At 37.8% G+C, this 17,618-nt stretch overlaps 1 protein-coding gene across 8 annotated transcripts in view; it reads left to right on the top strand.

The window, feature by feature from the left end:
* The window catches only part of CC2D2A (coiled-coil and C2 domain containing 2A), a 134,489-nt gene that overhangs the window by 112,338 nt on the left and 4,533 nt on the right, over positions 1-17,618 (top strand). For 6 of the 8 annotated variants that reach the window (XR_004679296.1, XM_035005275.1, XM_035005273.1 and 3 more), the window contains 4 exons: positions 1,817-1,936; positions 3,488-3,601; positions 5,087-5,221; positions 16,300-16,422. Coding sequence is in view for 7 of the 8 variants with exons in the window: in XM_035005275.1 (XP_034861166.1) it covers positions 1,817-1,936; positions 3,488-3,601; positions 5,087-5,221; positions 16,300-16,422 (492 nt within the window). In the remaining variant the exon portion in view is untranslated. Of the gene's footprint in view, positions 1-1,816; positions 1,937-3,487; positions 3,602-5,086; positions 5,222-11,072; positions 12,684-16,299; positions 16,423-17,618 lie in introns of those variants that run through there. The other 2 variants (XM_035005272.1, XM_035005276.1) reach the window with 2 other exon arrangements.

Genomic DNA, 17,618 nt, shown 5'->3' with positions numbered 1-17,618 from the left:
TTGGAGAATTTACAACCAAAAGATTCTCACTTAAGAAATTTCTAAAAAATATACTTCAGAGAAGGAAAACTCTCAGAAAATCCTAGACAACCACGCATAATGGTAAAGAAAATGGGAAATTTGTGAGTAAATCTAAACAGGCATTGTCTTCATGTCAATAATACTAGCAATGAGGATGGAAAATAGTAATTAAAAACAAAAATCCTGGAAAAAATGCATGTCAGGACAGGACTGATGAGAGTATTTTAATTCCCTTGTATTTTCCAAGAGGAAAGTGAAGATATTTATTAACTTATAGAGTTTAAGTTAAATATTCATGTTGAAATTTCTTTTTTTTTTAAAGATTTTATTTACTTATTTTAGAGAGGGCACAAGTAGGTGAGGGCAGAGTGAGAAAGAAAGGGACAAGCAGACTCTGTGCTGAGTGCGGAGCCCAACAGGGGGCTCGATCCCATGACCCTTAGATCATGACGCAAGCTGAAATCAAGAGTTAGGGGCTCAACCGACTGAGCCACCCAGGTGCCCCCATGTTGAAATTTCTAAATTAATCACTTAAAAGAATAAAAGAAAGTGCATATAGCTTCCAAAGTGGCGGGAGATAAAATAATGAAATGGGATGAAGAAGAGAGTGGTGAGAAAAAAAAGAAACATAGAAAAAAGTGTGAAAAATAAAAAGCACAGAATAAGGTAGTAGAAATAGTCTAAATGTTTACTAGTAATCGCAATCAAAGCAAAGGGGTTAAACTTTCCAGTTAAAAAACAAAGACTGTCAAACTAGATTTTTAAACCGTTTATGGTGGGCCTTTACAAGCTGATTCTAATATTTATATGACGGTGCAAAGGGCCAAAATAGCCAAGACATCCTGAGGAATAAGAAGAACTCAGTGGGAAGATTTGCCATACCATACATCCAGACTATTATGAGACCATAGTAATTAAAGTAAAATGGTACTGACACACAGATAACAGAGAGAAAAATGGAAAAGAATAAAAAGTCCACTCAAATATAACCCACTCAAACCTGACAGATGACAAAACTAGCATTGGAAATTAGTAAGGAAAAGATTGACTATTACATAAATTTTACTGGAATCACTGATTTTTACATATGGAAAAAATAAAAATAGATTCCTACTTCACATCCAAGTGCAGACAGATTGAGGACTTAAATATGAAGGCATTTTTATCTTTATGACTTTTTAACTTTATCTTTAAGACTTATTACAAGTCATCTTTATGACATGAGACAGAAAGTATTTCATAAACAAGATGGAAAATAACACAAGCTGTAAGAAAAAAAAAGATCCATTTGACCATATTAACATTGAGAACTTGGGTTTATCAAAGATACCACAAAGGAAATGAAAAGCCACAAATAAGATGTTTACAAACTGCAGGAACATGAGTCGTAACTACAATGATGCCCTGATCTTGGTTTCTAAGTACTATTGCTCTCTAAAAAGCTCCTTGGAGAAATGGCTCCTTTCTGGACTGAGCTAGAAGAAATACAAGATGACTGTGAAAGTCTTCTTATACCAGAAAGTAAGGAAGTGCAGGAAAAAAAAAAGAGGACATTTCAAAGCGACCTAGCAGCCAGTGTCTTCGTGTGTGAAAGCTGGATATTAACAGTGACTTCCTTTGTAGGATGTGTGCGGAGACTGAAATGACATAATGTTAACACAACACTCAGTAAACACTTGGTGAGCATTCACTTCATTTTGTACACATAAATGTTTGTGATACATGAAACTTTCTTGCAAGGAATGAGGTAGAGTATCCAGCTTTCTATTTTACCACACATTATTTTTTTAAACAGGAACTGCTCGATTATTTTTTGTTCAAACAGGAACTGGTGGCTCGATATGTATCATTGATTCCTTTCTTGCCTGACACGGTTTCATTTGCTGGCATCTGTGACATGTGGAGCACATCTGATGTGAGTAGCTCTTCCTCATGGATTTACTAGTTTGTGCTGACTTCATTGAACACGGGCCAAAGGCTTGTATAATTTTAAATTGCAGTGTTCATTGGTCCTTATAAAAATCCACTTGGTCATCTGTTTAGCAGACGGAGCTAAATTCTGAAGTATTTTTTCTTTCTGGTTCCATTTGACCAAGTTCAGAAATTAAGAAAAAAATATTTGCACAAAGAATAAAAAACATTTCAGAAGTCTTATTACTGATTTATCCTCCCAGTATTATCTTAACAATATCCCAGTTTCATTCATTAAAAAAAAAAATCAAAATTACACTCTATATTACACATGGAACTCATATATTCCATAATTTATGGGCTTCCTAAGGCATGCCATGTCATTACTGATTCCGTATGTACTTCCTGGTCACCTACCACATATCAGACATTGTACTAAATTCAGGCTATGAGCGAAATAAACATGGCCTCTGCCCTCATGGAATTTACAATCTGTGTATGTTACAACCAAATGGATCTTCTATGAGACAAACACATATATCATCACAGGTATTTATTCTGCTTCTGGATCTCATGTGTACTATGTTTGGATAATTGCAGGATATTGTTTAATATCCTTTGAAAGATAGCTCTAAACCAAAGAAATTTAAGTACACTAAATTTTTTGTTCCCCAGGATATTTTGGCAACATAATGTTGACAGTATTAGAGGTAACATTTCCACAACCTCAAGACATCTAAAGAAAATATGCAAAGAACAGAATAATTCATGGGCTCTCGAGCCAGATTGGCTTTCCCACTCCCTAGGTATTCCTTCTCTGTGTTTCCACATCCTCATCTATAAAATGGGAAGAGAAGTACCTCCCTCAAAAGTTTATTCTAGGATTAAATGAGTTAATGCATGCAATGTACTTAAAACAATTTGGGGGCAGGGCACGGGGAGATATGAACAGGCAGAGTACAAATGATTTTTAGGGCCATGAAAGTATTCTGTGAGATTCTAATGAAGGGTACATGTCATTACACATTTGTCAAAACCCAAAGAATGTACAACACCAAGCGTGAGCCCTCCCATAAGCTGTGGACTTTGGGTGATTATGATGTTCAATGTAGGTCTATCAGTTCTAACAATCATCCTACTCTGTGGGTAGATGTTGATAACATGTGGGGGCAAGGGTAGATGGGAAATCTCTTACTCCAATTATGCTGTGAACCTAAAACTGATGTAAAAATAGTCTTTAAAAAAGTATTCAACACATAGTGAGCTATCATATATAAATTCAAAACAAGAAGTAAAACTTTAAAATTTGTCTCCCCCACCATAGTGTTGATTCTAGAAATCCACGTCATCTATGTCAGAGAAAATACCATATTGGTTTGTTTGTTTTAACGAATTAGAACATAGTACCAAAATATGGAAAAAACGATTTTTAAAATAGGTCTTCTACTTTAAGGCACTAGTTTCAACAGTGACTTTTTAAAAATCCTGTATGGCCCATCCAGAATGAAGCAGTCAGTCAACAACATCGTTTTTCTTTTCTTTCCATCTCCATCAGCAATTTCTGGATCTCCTGGCAGGAGACGAAGAAGAGCATGCAGTATTACTATGTAATTATTTTCTCTCTCTGGGGAAGAAGGCCTGGCTCATGATGGGCAGTGCTATTCCTGAGGTAAGACCACGCAGGCTAGCTCCAACAGAGGAGTGTAGTTGTCTTAAGACACTTGCGTTAGGTTCCAGATTATGAACAGTACTAATTTGCATAACGATCCTTTGAGTTGAAAGGAAAGTGGCCCAGAGATTGCACCGTGGGGAGAGAGAACCAGTGATAAGACATGAAATGGTTTTTAGTGGCACTAGGGCTCTGATCAGTGCTTCTGATTGGGGTTTTTTTTTTGGCAAATCTGAACCTTTATCACTCAAAGGCCCCACCTGACTCTGTCCTTTTAGTTTGAGCCCCCAGCTGCCCATGGTACTCAGAATTTTGATTCCCTTAGTGATCCAGTGCTACTCATGCTAAGGAGTGAAGGGGATCTGAAGAAGTGTGGCGAGGTTAGAGACCTCTTCTGTCATGCCCACTGCTTCCTCAGGCATCTGCGACTAACCAGCAGGCAAAGGGGAACCCAGCAGACAACCACAGGAGCAAAGAAAAGAATGTTAGGAGCTATATTTTGATATTATTGTTACTTTTATTGGACTGGAGATACCAACTATTAGAATGTTTCCCCCAGCCCACTGCAAATGTCCCTAAATTTGGGGAATATTAGGGTAATTTGGGGTACGAGTTTAGAAAATTCACATGAACTGAAGCAGCTTATCCAAAGAGTGTATCCAAAGGAGGCCACAAGTTTCCAGGAATCCTTGGGAATTAGGTAGCATGAGTTGCCACTGGGCAGGTATTATCACATCCAAAAACTAATTCATTCCCCATCGTTATCTTTCAGGGAGGCTGGTACACGGAAAAGAACACTAGGCTAGGAAGTCATGAAGCCTGGGTTCAAAGTTCTGCCTTTTCCTCATGAGCTGTGTGGCTCTAAGCAAGTCAATTCACAACTCTTGAGCTTTATCAGGAAGCCAGGATAATAAATCTTGCCCTGCCTTCCCCAGAAGGCTATTGTGAACATCAAAGGAAGTCCACACACGAGCAGTAAATGAATAAATGCTCACTGTAAAACAAAATAATAATTAATAATAATAATAATACAGTAATAGACAAGTACTCTGAGTAAAAAAGTTAAAGTACTTTGTCAGTCTCTAACCCCCAAACCCACTCCCTACCCCAGGTGTATTCACTGCTAACAGGTTGGTGCGTATCTTTTCAAAACATCTTCTATGCATTTACATAATTATAAATGTATCTCAAACACTAGTTACTGTATTAAAAACAGAAGTTGTATTCAGACATAATCAGCCTTCTAAATACTTAACTATCCCTATTTGGTCTACCGTACTAGCAGATGCAAGCATTTTGCAAAAATGAACATTTGATTTTATTTCTTAAATCCAATGCAGCCTAGAACTTCAAACTAATTTTCATCATTAGCCATGAATTTTAGAAATTGGGGTCCAACCAAAGTAATTAATTCTGTGTGCAAACTAATCTTGACCTCAATTGCATAATTGATTAGAAACTGTTTTAATGACTATCTTCCTTCAGGGTCCAACTGCCTATGTGCTAACTCAGGAGCAAAGTCACTATTTAATATGGAATCCCTGCACTGGACATTTTTATGGACAATTTGATACATTCTGCCCCTTAAAAAGTGTGGGCTGTTTAATAGGTCCCGATAATGTAAGTATTACCTTTGGATGACTGTTGCTTTTTTTTTTTTTTTTTAAGATTTTATTTATTTATTAGAGAGAGAATGAGAGAGAGCACATGAGAGGGGGGAGGGTCAGAGGGAGAAGCAGACTCCCCGCCGAGCAGGGAGCCCGATGCGGGACTCGATCCCGGGACTCCAGGATCATGACCTGAGCCGAAGGCAGTCGCTTAACCAACTGAGCCACCCAGGCACCCCGACTGTTGCTTTTTTTTTAATTGACCTACTGATTTAATAAAATTTTATGTACCAAAAAATTTATATAAACATACATACATAACAGTTAACGAAATGTACTGTCAAGCACGTGGCAAGATGTCCTAAACAGTAACTTTTGGTTGAATTAGTCACCTGATCTGCAGAGAAGCACAATGAGGTTAAAGAATATAGAACTCAGATTCAGAGGACCTGCATTTATGTCCTGGTTCTGTCCTCACTTGTCTCTTCCAAAACAGAGTTTATAAGTACCTAACTCATAGTGTTTTGAGAACTAAGTGAGGCAAATTTATCACCTGAGAAGACTGGGTCCCTCCCTCCCTTCCCTTCTTCTCTCCCTCCCATCTTTCCTGCTCCCTCCCTTCCTTTCATCCTTCCTTTCTTCCTTTTTTCTTTCCCTTCCTTTCCCTTTTTAAAGAGAGACTCCCAGTACCCACCAGGTGATAGGGGGCAAACTTAATTATGAAGGGTACCACATAAGACAGTGGTTAAAAACATGAGTTACGGGGTCAGACTACCTGAGTTTAAACTTCATCATTTACTAGTTGTGTGAGCTTGGGAAAATTTCTTACGTCATACAGCTTCAGCTTCTTCATTGGTAAAATGGAGGTAATGGTAGCAATTACGTTGAAGAGTGTTGTGAGCCATGAATGAGATGACCAGTGTAAAGCAGCTAACATACAGGGACAACTCTATACTGTCTGCTATGATTGTTTTTATCATCATCATCTTAGTGGTCTGAACTTTATGCATCTGTCAGAAAAATCATTTCAGCATGCATCCCCAATGTGTATTTTTTACTGAAGTACAATTAACACACAGTGTTATATTAGTTTCATGTGTACAATACGATGATTCAACAATTCTGTACTCAGTGTTCATCTCAGTAAGTGTGCTCTTGATCCCCTTTATCTATTCACCTATCCCCCCACCCACCTCCCCTCCAGCAACCCCCAGTTTGTTCTCTGTATTTAATGGTCTGTTTTTTAATCTCTTTTGTTTTGTTTCTTAAATTCCACATATGCGTGAAGTCATGTGGTATTTGTCTTTCTCTGTCTGACTTATTTCACTTAGCATTACGTCCCATAGGTCCATCCAGGTTGTCATAAATGGCAAGATCTCATTTTTTTCTATGACTCAGTAATATTCCATTATATATATATATCTTCTTTATCCATTCATCTATCAGTAGACACTTGTGTTCTTTCCATATCTTGGCTATTGTAAATAGTGTTGCAATAAACAGCAGAGGTGCATATATCTCTTCAAATTAATTGTTTTCATTTTCTTTGGGTAAATACCCAGTACTGGAATCACTGGATCATATGGTAATTCTATTTTTAATTTTTTGAGAAAAAAAATATAACTGTTTTCCATAGTGGTTGCACCAGTTTGCATTTCCCACCAACAGTGCACAAGGGTTCCTTTTTTTCCACCAACACTTGTTTCTTGTGTTTTTTATTTTAGCGATTCTGACAGGTGTGAGGTGATATCTCATTGTAGTTTTGATTTGCACTTCTCTGATGACTAGTGATGTTGGAAATCTTTTCATATGTATGTCTTCTTTGGAGAAATGTCTGTTCATGTCTTCTGTCCATTTAAAAATGGATTAAAAATTTAAGTAATTAAAAATTAATTTAAAAATTAAAAATTGGATTACTTGGGGGTTTTGCTGTTGTTTTGGTGTTGAGTTGTGTAAGTTCTTTACATATTTGGGATATTAACCCTTTATCGGGTATATCATTTGCAAATATCTCCTCCCATTCTGTAGGTTGTTCTTTAGTTTTGTTGTGTCCTGTGCTGTGCAGAAGCTTCTTATATTGATGTAGTCCAAGTAGTTTATTTTTGCTTTTGTTTCCCTTGCCTCAGGAGACATATCTAGAAGAATGTAGCTACAGCCAGTGTCTGAGTAATTACTGCCGGTGCTCTCATCCAGGACTTTTATGGTTTCAGCTCTCATTTTTAGGTCTTTAATCCATTTTGAGTTTATTTTTGTGTACAGTGTAAGAAAGTGGGCCAGCTCATTCTTTTACATATTTTCCCAACACCATTTGTTGGGAAAGACTTGTCTTTCCCATTGCATATTCTTGCCTCCTTTTTGAAGATTAATTGACCATATAAGCATGGGTTTATTTCTGGGCTCTCTGTTCTGCTCTGTTGATTTGTGTGTCCATTTTTGTGCCAGTACCATACTATACTGCTTTGATTACTACAGCTTTGTAGTATATCTTGATATCTGGGATTGAGAAGCTTCCAGTTTTGTTCTTCTTTTTCAAGACTGTTTTGGCTATTTGGAGTCTTTTGTGGTTCCATACAAATTTTAGGATTATTAGTTCTAGTTCTATGGGGGGAAAAATGCTATTGGTATTTTGATAGGGATTGCATTAAATCTGTAGATTGCTTTGGGTAGTATGGATATTTTAACAATATCTGTTCTTCCAATCCCTGAGCATGGAATATCTTTCCATTTGTTTGTGTCATCTTCAATTTCTTTCATCAGTGTTTAATAGTTTTCAGAGTACAAGTCTTTCACCTCCTTGGTTAAATTTATTCCTAGGTATTTTATTATTTTTGGCATAACTGTAAATTAGATTGTTTTCTTAATTTCTCTATCTGCTACTTCATTATTAGTGTATAGAATTGTAACAGATTTCTGTATATTAATTTTGTATTCTATCACTTCATTGAATTCAATTATCAGTTTTAGGAGTTTTTTGCTGGAGTCTTTAGGGTTGTCTTTATATAGCATCATGTCATCTGCAAATAGTGAAAGTTTTACTTCTTCCTTACCAATTCGAATGCCTTTTCTTTTCTCGTCTCATTGCTGTGACTAGTGGTGATAGTGAACATCTCTTGTCTTATTACTGATCTTAGAGGAAAAGCTCTCAGTTTTTCACCATTGAGTATGTTAGCTGTGGGTTTGTCATATATGGCTTTTATTATGTTGAGATATGTTCCTTCTAAATCTACTTTGTTGAGAGGTTTTTTTTTTTAAAGATTTTTTTTTCTTTTTATTTATTTATTTGAGAGAGAGAATGAGATAGAGCATGAGAGGGGGGAGGGTCAGAGGGAGAAGCAGACTCCCTGCTGAGCAGAGAGCCCGATGCGGGACTCGATCCCGGGACTCCAGGATCATGACCTGAGCCGAAGGCAGTCGCTTAACCAACTGAGCCACCCAGGCGTCCCGAGAGTTTTTATTATGAATGGATGTTGTACTTTGCCAAATGCTTTTTCTTCATCTGTTGAGATGAATATATGAATATATGGCTTATATCTTTTCTCTCTTTTTTTTTTTAAGATTTTATTTATTTATTTGACAGAGAGATAGAGAGAGAGAACAAGTAGGCAGAGAGGCAGGCAGAGGGAGAGGGAGAAGCAGGCTCCCGCCGAGCAGGGAGCCCGATGCGGGGCTCGATCCCAGGACCCTGGGATCATGACCTGAGCCAAAGGCAGCTGCTTAACCGACTGAGCCACCCAGGTGCCCCTATATCTTTTCTCTTATTAATGTGATGTATGATACTGATTAACTTGCAAATATTGAACCACCCTTGCATCCCTGGAGTAAATCCCACTCGACCATAAATGATTTTTTTAAATATATTGTTGATTTGGTTTGCTAATATTTTGTGGAGGATTTTTGCCTCTATGTTCATCTGAGATATTGACCTGCAGTTTTCTTTTGTTGTGTCTTTGTCTGGTTTTGGTGTCAGGATAATGCTGGCCTCATAGAGTGAATTTGGAAGCTTTCCTTCCAAATCTATTATTTGGAATAGTTTGAAAAGAATAGGTATTAACTCTTTTTTAAATGTTTGGTAGAATTCACCTATGAAGTCATCTAGTCCTAAAATTTTGTTTGTTAGGAGTTTTTTGATTACTGATTCAATTTCATTGTTAGTAATTGGTCTGTTCAAATTTTCTATTTCTTCCTGATTTCAGTTTTAAGTTATATATTTTTAGGAATTTATCCATTTCTTCTAGGTTGTCCAGTTTGTTGGTATATATAATTTTTCATAATATTCTCTTAAAATCATGTGTATTTCTGTGGTCAGTTGTTATTTGTCTTCCTTCATTTCTGATTTTGAGTCCTCTTTTTTTTTTTTTTTTCCTTTATGGGTCTGGCTAAAGATTTATAAACTTTTTTATCTTTTTGAAGAACCAGTTCCTGGTTACATTGATCTTTTCTGGGGTTTTTTTGTGGGGTTGTTGTTTTTTGTTTTTTGGGGTTTTTTTGGTCTCTATTTCATTTTTTCTGCTCTAATCTTATTTCCTTCCTTCTACTGAATTTGGGCTTTTTTTGTTCTTCTCTTTCTAGCTCCTTTAGGAGTAAGGTTATGTTGTTTGAGATTTTTCTTGTTTCTTGAGGTAAGCCTGTATTGCTATAAACTTCCCTCTTTAGAATAGCTCTCACTGCATCCCAAAGATTTTGTTTTTCATTTTCATTTGTCTCCGTATATTTTTTTTTTAATTTACTCTTTGATGTCTTGGTTCAACCATTCATTATTTAATAACATGTTATTTAGCCTCCACTTATTTGTGTTCTTTCCAGATTTTTTCTTGTGGTTGATTTCTAGTTTCGTAACCAGTGTAGTCAGAAAAGATGCATCACATGATAGTCTTTTTGAATTTATTAAGACTTGTTTTGTGGCCTAATACATGTTCTATCCTGGAGAAAGTTCCATGTGCACCTAAAAAGAATGTGTATCCTGCTGTTTTTGGATGAAATGTTCTGTATATATCTATCTATCTGTTAGGTCCATCTGGTCTAACATATCATTCAAAGCACTGTTTCCTTGTTGATTTTCTGTCTGGATGATCTTTCCATTGATGTAAGTGTTATGTTAAAGTCCCCTACTATAATTGTATTACTGTCAATTTTTTCCTTTATGTCTGTTAGCAGTTGCCTTATGTATTAAGGTACTCCTATCTTGGGTGCATAGATATTTACAATTGTTATATCCTCTTCTTGGATTGTCCCCTTTATCATTATGTAGTGTTCTTGTCTCTTGTTACAGTCTTTGTTTTAAAGTCTATTTTCTCCAATATAAGTATTGCTACCCCAGTTTCTTTTTGCTTCCACTTGTATGATTTGTTTCCATCCCTTCACTTTCAATCTTCATGGATGTCAGAAAAAAATCACTTGAGCATGCACCCACAATATATGCATTTTTGTTTATAAATTATGTATTTTATTTGCCCATCAACATATTATTACATTATACACAGAAAAAACTCTTAAAAATAAAAAGGCATTAGAAGATCTAATATTTTCTCCTCATATCTCTGGTGTATGCATCCTACTTTAAAGATCACTAGTCTAGGGGCACCTGGGTGGCTCAGTCTGTTTAGCATCTGGCTCTTGATTTCGGCTCGGGTCATGATCTGGGAGTTGTGAGACCAAGTGCTGTGTCAGGCTCCACACCCAGTGTGGAGCCCTCTTGGGATTCTCTCTCTCCCTCCCTCTGCCCCTCCCCATTCACGTGCTCTTGCTGTCTCATAAATTAATTAATTAATTAATTAATTAAATATCACTAGTCTACCCTTTAGGGTTACTGCTAAAATTAGAGAGAATATATGCCAAGCACCCAACAAAGTACCTATCTTTCATAGGTCTTCAGCAAATGGCAGCTATTATTAACTGCAAGTGTGAAGAGCACTGTGGACTACCATTCTCACGTTCATTACTTTTTTAATTAGAAGCATTATCATAATCATGAACGATCTGCTGAGCTCCTCCTGTTTATAAAGAACCAGGTTAAGGACATTTGTAATCAAGCAGAGTCAACTGGCATTGAAAAAGCCCTCAAAGAACTCCATTCTCTGTCAAAATTATTATTAGTTCTCAAAACAATTACTGTCTGTTCTCAAAACAATATGGCTAATTACATAAAGCCCAGTTTTGTGAGGAAGACCCCCAGCCCCTTACTAACAAGAAACACAACAGTTGCACATGATGTTGGGCACCCTTCACGGCAGCTGTTCCAAAGCTGCTCTAAACCTTGACCTCTCTTGGTAGAGGACCTCACCCTCGCCTAGTTGGCCTGATACTATGCTCTAAAACCTCCACTGCCCTCTGCTCCACCACACAACCTCTCTGGATTGTCAGCCTTTCTCCTCCTGTACTCCTTTGCCAGGAAAGAAGTGTCTCCCCTTTCTACCCGTGTTTCTGTTTCCACTCTTACTGCAAGACATACCTCTACTCATTATTCCAACTTGCCCCTATATTTTTTCAATTTCTCTACCAAGTGATATGCTCAGAAGTCCAATGGTCCCAAAATATAGGCATATCTCATTTTGTTATGCTTCGTTATATTCACAGATACTGTGTTTTTTACAAATTGAACGTTTGTGGCAACTCTGTGCCAGGCAAGTCAGTCGACGCCATTTTCCAACAGCATTTGCTCACTTCGTGTCTCTGTGTCATGTTTTGGTAATTCTTGCAGTATTTCAAACTTTTTCATTACTATTATATTTGTTATGATGGTCTGTTGTTATCAGTGATGATAATTTGCTGAAAGCCCAGATGATGGTTAGCATTTTTTTAGCAATATTTTTTTAATTAAGGTATGTATATTGTTTCTTTAGGCATAATGCTATTGTGCACTTAATAGCCTACAGTATATTGTAAACATAACTTTTATATGCATTGGGGAAACCAAAATATTCACTTGACTTCCTTTACTGCGATATTCACTTTATTGCAGTGGTTTGGAACCAAACCACAGTATCTCAGAGGTGTGCTTGTATGCTTCTGCCAACCCAGATACACCCTAAACTACCATTGCCCCTCTTTCCTTTGCTTCCAAAATTCTTCAATTACTAATTATATCCCCTGCTTCTATGTTCTCAGTAAACTCAGACTTTAACCCTTTTAATAATCTAGCTCCTCTTCCCTGACCATCCTATAGAAATTCAACTCTAAGAAGTACCATTGTCTTGCTAATGGATAAATAAATCCAATGGTTTACTCTCATCTTCATTCTCTTCTCCTTTTCTATGTCACATGACATGGTTAATACCCTCTTCGTGAAAAAACAAAACAAAAAACAACCAAAAAACACTTTCTCCACCTTGGTTTGCAGATAAAGAACTGTTTGGTTTTCATTTTTCATTTCCTCCTCCTACGAGTTTCTTAGGTTTCTTTCACTGGCTCTTCTTCCCACTCCTTAAAAATCAAGAGTTGCTGGAGTGGAGGGGGGTGGAAGGAATGGAGTGGCTGGGGGATGGACATTGGGGAGGGTATGTGTTGTGGTTAGCACCGTGAATTGTGTAAGACTGATGAATCACAGAATTGTACCCCTGAAACAAATAATACATTATATGTTAATTAAAAAAAAAAAGGTTTGGAGACCACTAAAAAAAGAATAAAGTAAACTAAATGAAAAAAGAAAAGTCTATGTGCCTGAAAATTCTATATTTAGATTTCTTGCAGGACCACACCTATTATTATTAACTGTAACTCTATCTAGGCTATCCTGGCCGAGAAGTTATAATACTGTCACCAGCTCCAGAATCTTTCTTTGGATCCTGAATTTTCAACTGTCTGCGAGACACCCAAGTGCTTTATCAAAATCTCAAACTTGGGGGCACCTGGATGGCTCAGTTGGTTGGTTAGCCAATTCTTAGTTCCAGCTCAGGTCATGATCTCAGGGTCCTCGGATAGAGCTCTGCCTCTGGCTCTGTGCTCAGCGGGGAGTCTGCTCAAGGATTCTCTCCCTCCCTCTCCCTCTGCCCCTCCCACTGCTCATGCACAAGTGTGCTCTCTCTCTCTCTCTCTATATATATATAATAAACCTCAAACTTGGCACATCCAAAACTCAAATCATTTCCCCCTTGCCTCCAAAACCAGCTCCTCCTCCTGGCTTCCTGTTTCTACAGATGTCAGTTACCCAGATTCACTCCTCAGAATTGTCCTTGATTTCCTCTCTCCCTTACTTCCTCCTACTTCAATCCTATTAACAGATACCAAATCATACAGATTCTACCTGTTGTTTCCCAGGCCATGCCATTATTGTTTCACCCTGCATTACTATAAATAACCAACTAAACAATCTCTCCAACTCAATTATTTGGTACACTGATCACTGACTAAGTTTCTGAACCTTCAGCTTCATCATTCTATCACTCAAAAAGTATCGGAGGTACCTCACTACATACAGATTTAAGAACAAACTTCTTGCCTTGGATTTCAAAGTCCTATATAATCTGACCTCAACTTTTTCCATCAGTATTTCCCACTACTTTTCTGCACATTCCCTACCCTATGGCCAAATTGTAGTTCTTGAAGACCTTGCCTTCTTAAAACAATCTGATTTGAATTCCAAGTATCAAAGCCTCCCTAACCTCATTGGCTGCCACTTCTCTGTATCCTTTACTGCTTTTTCATTATTTCTCCAAATTTGAAAATCAGATCCTCAAAGTTCATCAAACATCGTTTCTATCTATACTTCCTTCCTAAGAACATATATATGCTGATAATCCCCAAATGTATATCTCTAGCTCACCTAGTTCCCAGAACTTCAGACTCAAATATCCAACTACTTACTCATCATCTTCATATAGATGCCAGACATACATCTCAAACTTAACATGCCCAAACTTGAACTCCCAATTTCCTTTTGCCATCTTTCCGATCTCAATAAAGGGCAATTCCATGAGTCCAGTTACTTAGCCAAAATCCTTGTAGTCACCTTTGATTCCTTTCTCTCTTTCTCCTACATCCTATTCATCAGCAAATCCTATTGGCTTCATAGTATATCCAGAATCTGACCATAGCTCACCAATTTCACTGCTACTATTTTAATCCACACTACTGTAGCTCTTACCTGGATTATTTGAAATAGCCTCCTAACTGGAGACTTCACTGTTTGCCCTTACCCTCTTGGGTCTGGTCTCAAAACAGCAGAGGATGTTCGTGTGAAAATGGAAGACAGACTATGTCACCCTCTGCTTAAAATACTCCAGTGGATTCCTAGCTCACTGTAAAATCAAGTCTAACTCTTTAAAATAATCCACAGGGCCTTTTATGACCTGACAGCCATCCCGCCACCCATCCCCATCCTCCACTGATGTCATCTCTTACTTGCTCTAACTTGCTCATTCCTCTAAAGCTACCATCTTCCTCACTGTTCCTCAACACATCAAGCAGGTTTTGCATTTACTGTTTCCTCTGCATAGATGACCTTTCCCCTTACTGGGTATCTTCATGAATTTCTCCCTCACTTCTTGCATTTCTGATCAAATGTCATCTTTCCAGCAAGAATTTGCCTGCCCACCCTGAAATTTCATGTCGTCCCATGTTTTCTCCACAGCCCTTATAGTTAGCTGTTGCCACAGTAAAGACAGTAAAAACCCATCCCCAAACTAAATGCCTTCAAATTGTTATTCTTATGACTCTCTGGGTCAGCTGGGACAGCTCTGCTTCATGTGTGTTTATTCTGGGACTCGGCAGTGACAATGGCAGAAGCACAAAAAGGCAAGCAGGAACACACAAAGCCTCCTTAGCTTAGACTCAGAAGTTACACACTAACACTTCCGTCCTGTTCTACTGACCAAACATCAAGGAGCAGGGAAATACATTTCAACCCTTTTAGTGGGAGGAACTGCAAAGTAACATGACAGAGTGTAGATATAGGAAGGGGTGAAGAACTGAGGTCAGTGATACAATCTACTCCATCATGTAACATCATCTGAAACCCACGTATTTACTTATTTGTTCACACTATCTTCTCACTAGCTACTGCATAAGGGTAGGAACTCTGTTTCATTCACTACTTTATCCCTAGTGACTGAAACTCAGCCCACAGTAGTTGATAAATATGTTGAATGCACAAATTTACCACTGATGCACACGGGCGTTCAATATGCCTACTGTATGCCAGAAGCGACGCTATATGCTAAAGATACAGTGGTGAATAAGGCACATGGCAAATGTCCTCAAGACAATGCCATACCTAGTGAGGAGGCAGGGGGATGGACAGGCAATTATTAACAATGATAAACACCAATAATAGTAATAAATTAGCTAACAATTACTGAGCACCTACTATGTACCAGGCATTGTTCTAAGAGGTGAATTAACTAATCTGCCTCAACAACCTTGAGGTGGGTACTATTATCCCAGTTTCATACAGGAGGAAAATGAGGTACAAAGAAGTTAAATAAATCATCCAAGGGATGCCTGGGTGGCTGTCAGTTAAGCATCTGCCTTCGGCTCAGGTCATGATCCCAGGGTCTTGGGTTCTAGTCTCACACTGGGCTCCTTGCTCAGCGGGGAGCCTGCTTCTCCCTGCTTGTGCTCTGACAAATAAATAAAAATCTTAAAAAAAAAAAATCACCCAAGGTCACACCATTGTTAATGTTGGAGCTAGAATTCAAATACAAGTGGCCTGATTCCAGAACCAATATGCTGCACGCCTCAACAAGACAGGTGCTATTCAGAGATTACAGAGTGCTGTGGAAGCAAAGAGGTAGACACCTAACTCAATTAGGAGGCTGGGAAGAACCGAGTTAGGAAAAGCCAGACTGAGAAAGGAATAGCCTTGTCTATCTTCTAAAAAGTTTTTCCTTATCAGGAACTATCTTATTTTGTCAACCTACAATCAGTGGTAAGGTGCACCTCAACTTCAGATATAAAAAATATGAAAAAGTGGCCAGTGACCATTTTATGATGCCTCTGATTGTAAAAGGCATGCTGATTTTACAAATCAAAATATGCAAAAAAAAGTGCATCTTGTGTGTCCTCTTGCTGTCTCTGCTTTCTCTCTACATACATGCACACAAAAGCATGTATATATATATACTGCCATATATGCTAATGTAGTCTTATCTTTTTTAGATTTGGTTTAATATTCAACGATATGACTCCCCACTACGGATAAACTTTGATGTCACCAAGCCCAAGCTATGGAAATCTTTCTTTTCAAGAAGCCTTCCATATCCTGGCCTTTCTAGTGTTCAGGTATATAATTCTTTTATTAACAATGTAGACTAAGGGGGTGCCTGGGTAGCTCAGTCAGTGTCTGACTTTTGATTCCAGCTCAGGGCATCTCAGGGTTGTGAGATCGAGCCCCAGGTAGGACACCACGCTGGGTGTGGAGCCTGCTTAAGATTCACTCTCCCTCTGCCCTCCCCTCCCCACCCCTTCTCTCTCCCTCTCTTAAAAAAAAAAAAAAAAAGTAGACGAAGGAATTTGAAATCATTATACTGGGTAGCCAGATATTTTTTGACCCTTAATTCTACTCCTAGATATTCAGTCAAAAATAATGTTTTTCCAAACTTAGTTGAGCCCAACTCCCAATAAGAAATTACCACCACATCATGAACCAGTATATATATATATGTGAAGTTTTGATATAATGAACATCATGATATAAAGTACCTCAAAATATATTCTATTTAATTTCTTAAATGCTGATCTCAATTCACTAAATTAATGACTGAATTTCATGACTGCTATTAAAACATGAAATCAAATCACAGGGCATGATCCAGTAGGGGCTCCTAAAATTAACTTAGATGGTCCTGGCCAGATTATAAGTAGTAAGCATGAAAATTGTTTACTAAAACTTCTGTTTAATTTGTTAGCTATATAAGTATGTGTGTATGTGTATACTGAGTGTATAATACATATTTTTACTGTGACCCAGACCTTTCTAAAAAAAAAAAAAGGTTTAAAAAACAGTGCCCTAGAGAAATTCTTCCATGTGTACAAGGTGACTTGTTATACAAGATTTTTCATTGAAACATTGTTTATAATAGCCTAAGAACTGGAATTACAGAAGGGACAAATTATGAAGAGTACATAATGGAATATTTTATAGTAGTTACACAAATGAATCAACAGTAATAAATCTTAGCACTCTAAAAATATGGGTGTTGTTATCTCTAAATAAATATATATACATTTTTAAAGATTTTATTTATTTATTTGACGGAGACACAGTGAGAGAGGGAACACAAGCAGGGGGAGTGGGAGAGGGAGAAGCAGGCTTCCTGCAGAGCAGGGAGCCCGGTTTGTGGGGCTCAATCCCAGGACCCTGGGATCATGACCTGAGTCGAAGGCAGACGCTTAACGACTGAGCCACCCAGGCGCCCCTAAATAAATATTAAGGGAGAAAAGGCAAGCTGTGTATTCACAGTATAAAACTATTACAT

This window comes from Mirounga leonina, unplaced genomic scaffold, assembly GCF_011800145.1.
Source record: "Mirounga leonina isolate KUSES-001 unplaced genomic scaffold, KU_Mleo_1.0 Mir_129, whole genome shotgun sequence".
Classification (NCBI taxonomy): Eukaryota; Metazoa; Chordata; class Mammalia; order Carnivora; family Phocidae; genus Mirounga; species Mirounga leonina.
Note: the sequence above shows the minus strand (reverse complement) of the source record. Positions and strands in the feature narration are given on the sequence as shown.